The 5000-nt window shown below is 45.0% G+C and overlaps 1 protein-coding gene across 1 annotated transcript in view; it reads left to right on the forward strand.

The window, feature by feature from the left end:
• Nucleotides 1-5000, forward strand: part of hmcn2 (hemicentin 2) — a 126300-nt gene that overhangs the window by 47354 nt on the left and 73946 nt on the right. The window contains exon 20 of the mRNA XM_063195823.1: nt 4182-4457. Within this exon, the coding sequence (XP_063051893.1) occupies nt 4182-4457 (276 nt within the window). The remainder of the gene's footprint in view (nt 1-4181; nt 4458-5000) is intronic.

A 5000-nucleotide genomic window follows, 5' to 3' on the forward strand; every position in this document is an offset into this window, starting at 1 on the left:
GCTCTATAGCTGTTACACCATTTACTTAATTGTACCTAATGAGGTATTGTGATTATATGTGTTGTTACTGAAAAAAACCTAATAAGAGTCAGCTGATCATAAGACAAGTACTCAGGTCTACTGGTTACTCAGATACATTTGTTGGAAGGAAACAGAGTTTTTTTTAAGCTTTTACTTTCACTCTTGACACCTCTCTGTTGTATCTTCTATATCTCCATCCTCTACCTCATTGTTTCTCAACCTTGTTTGTCTCGCGTACCCCCTAAGCCTCTTAGTTGTGCCACGAGTACCCCCTAATTCATGTTCTATATTGCTTTCTCTGTCCTGATGTGACTGCTCCATACATTTGTTACAATAATAACATTTTTCCAAGTACCCCCTGCAGTGTGCTCGCGTACCCCTAGTGGTACACGTACCCCTGGTTGGGAAACACTGCTCTACCTCACCTCTCTGTCTCTACTCACACATGTACAGGGCCCCATATCGTGCAGCGTGAACTTCATTAAATGTGTGTGTGTGTGTGTGTGTAGGACTGGGTACCGAAATTCAATTCTTTGATGGAACCGAATCAAAAGCTAAGGTTCTACTTGGCATCGAAACGTGCCTTGTCTGTCGGTTCCACGTTTCGGTTCCTGAAGTCTGACTGTCAGAGCCATCAAATGTGTGTTTAAGCACGCGGCCATTTCAGCCAACCACAAGTGTCACAAACTGACCACGCTCCTCCTCTTCCCGTTTCGCACCTCATCTAAACGATTGATAAGACAGCTGATTTTCAACCAGCTGATTGTACTAGGCTACTTGAGAAACAAAAACATGCCGTCGAAAGCGTGGCTATATTTCAGGAAAGTAGATAAGGAAGGAGCGCGCTGCAATATCTGCGATAAACTATATCATGCAAGAATTTGCGTGCAGAGAGTTGCAACATCTTTACAACCGCAACACCGTCAACCTCAACTATGCCTGCTGCAATACCGTCAACCTCAACCATGACCTCGACTCAGGGCCGGTTCTGGCTTATTTGGTGCCCTAGGCGAGTTTGAGTTCTAGCGCCCCCCACCCCCCCTTACCTTTGAAAAAAAAAAATCTTTCTTATACCTCACAGAACACAAGACTAATATCCATAAGCTTAACTAAATAGCATCAAGAACAAAAAACGTTTTTCATCAAATGGATTTGTGGTTCTTTTTGACAGGCGACCAACACATCAGATTGAGTCGCATGAAAGTAGCTTCACTGTGTGGTGTGTTGGATGTGATGGTGGTGGGGCCCCCAACCCCAGATGAGAGGGAGGTTATCAATGTGTTTGAATTGTAACGTGAAATTGAAATGCCAGGAGAGTGATACAGTACATTTGCATGTAAAATGCATGTGTAGACAATAAGCCTACCAAGGAGGTCTGCATTGATCTACACTATCTACAGCATCACAAAGCATGGCAGCATAACAATTTTAATAAGCTACACATTTGTGCTGTCTTCCAAACCAATTTCATTTCTGGACTGGAAATATTGGTGCATTTGTGAGTAGGAGAATGAGAAGGGGGCTATCTATGTGTTTGGAGGGACAGGGTAAGAGAAAGGGAGAAGAGCTGTCACGCTATTGAATTTCATAATATACAAAATATAGTAAATAGCCTCACTTGTCTGCTGTGCATGGTTCTGTTACATGATTAATGTAGGCTATGTCATTCTGGTCTGGAAATTAATGTTTTTTTAAGCTTACAACAAGCAGGTAATTCATGTGGATGGAAGGAGATATGGCAGCTAAAATTGTTTTAAACATTGCACCAGTCTTACTTTACATTGCTTGTCAACCTAAGCAAGTATTATGATATCAGGTGGGTGTTAGTGAGTAGTGAGTAGGCTACTAACAGCTACTTTACTGGATTTCATTGCTTGGCATACTTGGCTAATGTTAGCATGCTAACTAGCGATTTCTCTGATCAAAAACAAAGCTCTTTTTCTCTCTAATTCCAAATAGTAACCTCATAACTATTAAGCTTTCCATAATCACAAACGGTTGCTGATTAAATCACATAGTTCCAAAACACCCTCTGAAACTCCTGCATCATGCAATGAGTGGTTTAATAAGAACATAATAATCTCCATCCAGCAGAGCAGCACTACTGTTTGCGCTTGCCCCCTCTGTCTCTCGAGTGAGTCTCCAAATTCAAAATAGATCGCACGGTGTCACTCCTCCCGCCCCCTTTCTCAGGACTGTCTGTTTATTGGTTCACAGACTTCCCAGAGACAGTTGAAAGATATATTACTATTGGCTGAGGGGCGCTTTGCCGTGAGGAGCGCTTTCGCCACTCTTTGTTGATTGCGACTTCATAAAAAAACTTCATATCGCAAAATTACGCATAGGAGAGCGCCATTTCGGCGCTCCTTCTTCACATGGCGCTCTAGGCGACCGCCTAGCCGGCCTATGCTAAAAACCGGCCCTGCCTCGACTCTTCAGGAAGATGTCTCTGACTCCTTGGAAACATGTTTTTCCATGAAAAGAGCTAACTTAGAAATAACTGGTCTTGTGTTGGGGACGTACAAATGTAGCATATTTAGACCGTCGGTTTAATTCGAGGGAACAAAGAACACAGCCACAAAAAAGATTTCCGCTCTATCCGGCTGGAGAATAACGCTATTTTTTCACTTGCAACAGCGGCCGCTTACAGTTCAATAACTTTTGATTGAAAGAACATAAAAACGTTCCGTAAAAAAACTGTAAAAAGCTAAGAATCCCAGCTTTCGAACAAGCCCTAACACATGTCTGTAGGTCTAGGTTAAGGAGATCGCTGGCTGTTAGGAAAAAATGACGAGATAAAAAAAAAAATGGTTGGAAAGCGCTATTTTTTCACTTGCAACAGCGGCCGCTTACAGTTCAATAACTTTTGAATGAAAGAACATAAAAACGTTCCGTAAAAAACTGTACAAAGCTAAGAATCTCAGCTTTCGAACAAGCCCTAACACATGTCTGTAGGTCTAGGTTAAGGAGATCGCTGGCTGTTCGGGAAAAAATGACGAGATTAAAAAAAAAAATGACGAGATTAAAAAATGGTTGGAAAGCGCTATTTTTTCACTTGAAACAGCGGCCGCTTACAGTTCAATAACTTTTGATTGAAAGAACATAAAAACGTGCCGTAAAAACCTATAAAAAGCTAAGATTCGCAGCTTTCGAACAAGCCCCAACACATGTCTGTAGGAGAAGGACAGATTTTTTTACCACTAGAAAGTGGCAATCTTGGGTCTCTGTTTTGGTAAGCTGTCTACAGACTGTAGCGTAGGCTACATTAAAAAATCATGTCAGGCACACTTGACATAGGATTGGTACCAGAAGTGAAGTTGCACCGTAGGCCTACAGCAGAACAATTTTAATCAGACATGAGTAGCCTACATTTATCAGTATCAAAACCGTTTAATATACTTGCTAAGCCATGCCGAGAGGACAACTTGCAGCATGCAATTATTCATGAATGCTGTATAGAATTAAATGCCTTTAACCCGCCATTGCTTAAGTCACAATGAGCGCCGCCTTGTGGCAGGCAGGGAAACTCATGATTTAGAGACCCGTTACGCCATCTACTGGCCACTTTGGGTAACTGCAGGTTTAATTCAGGGTTTCTAGGAACCGAAAATGGAACCGTTCCGGTACCAAAACCGAAACGACGGAATCGGAAATGGAACCGGAACCGAAAATTGTCAATCAATACCCAGGCCTATGTGTGTGTGTGTGTGTGTGTGTGTGTGTGTGTGTGTGTGTGTGTGTGTGTGTGTGTGTGTGTGTGTGTGTGTGTGTGTGTGTGTGTGTGTTCATGTGTGTGCTTCTCCTATGCCTCCACAGTGCCCCCTATCGTGCAGCGTGTACTTTATTAAACGTGTGTGTGAGTGTGTGTGTGTGTGTGTGTGTGTGTGTGTGTGTGTGTGTGTGTGTGTGTGTGTGTGTGTGTGTGTGTGTGTGTGTGTGTGTGTGTGTGTGTGTGCGTGTGTGTGTGTGTGTGTGCTTCTCCTATGTCTCCACAGTTCCCCCTATCGTGCAGCTTGTACTTTATTAAATGTGTGTGTGTGTGTGTGTGTGTGTGTGTGTGTGTGTGTGTGTGTGTGTGTGTGTGTGTGTGTGTGTGTGTGTGTGTGTGTGTGTGTGTGTGTGTGTGTGTGTGTGTGTGTGTTTCTCCTATGCCTCCACAGTGCCCCCTATCGTGCAGCGTGTGAGTGGAGGTGTGAGTGTGCTGGGCTGGGGTCTGGGTGGCGGTGATGGCGGTGAGGATGATGATGGTGGTCGTGATGGTGATGATGGTGGTCGTCATGGTGATGAAGATGGTGGTTATGTGGAGCGCATGGAGGTGGTGCTGGGTCATCCCGTCTCCCTCGCCTGCCAGAGCAACGCCATCCCCCCCCCACACACACACTGGTACCGACACGGGCAGGAGATCACGAGCACGCCCGCAGCAGTGCTGTTACCAGGTACACACACACACACACACACACACACACACACACACACACACACTGGTACCGACACGGACAGGAGATCACGAGCACGCCCGGAGCACACACACACACACACACACACACACACACACACACACACACACACACACACACACACTGGTACCGACACGGGCAGGAGATCACGAGCACGCCCGCAGCAGTGCTGTTACCAGATACACACACACACACACACACACACACACACACACACACACACACACACACACACACACACACACACTGCTGCCAATGCACACACACAATATGCACACATTCACAGTATTACTCTCAAAGTGCTTGTATTCATGCACGTTTATTCCTGTGTGTGCCCGTGTGTGTTTGCGTGTGCGTGTGTGTGTGTGTGCGTGTGTGTGCGTGTGTGTGTGTGTGTGTGTGTGTGTGTGTGTGTGTGTGTGTGTATGTGTGTGTGTGTGTGTGTGTGTGTGTGTGTGTGTGTGTGTGTGTGTGTGTGCGCGTGTGTGTGTGTGCGTGCGTGCGTGTGTGTATGTGTGTGTG

This window comes from Engraulis encrasicolus, chromosome 3 (genome assembly GCF_034702125.1).
Source record: "Engraulis encrasicolus isolate BLACKSEA-1 chromosome 3, IST_EnEncr_1.0, whole genome shotgun sequence".
NCBI classification, from domain to species: domain Eukaryota; kingdom Metazoa; phylum Chordata; class Actinopteri; order Clupeiformes; family Engraulidae; genus Engraulis; species Engraulis encrasicolus.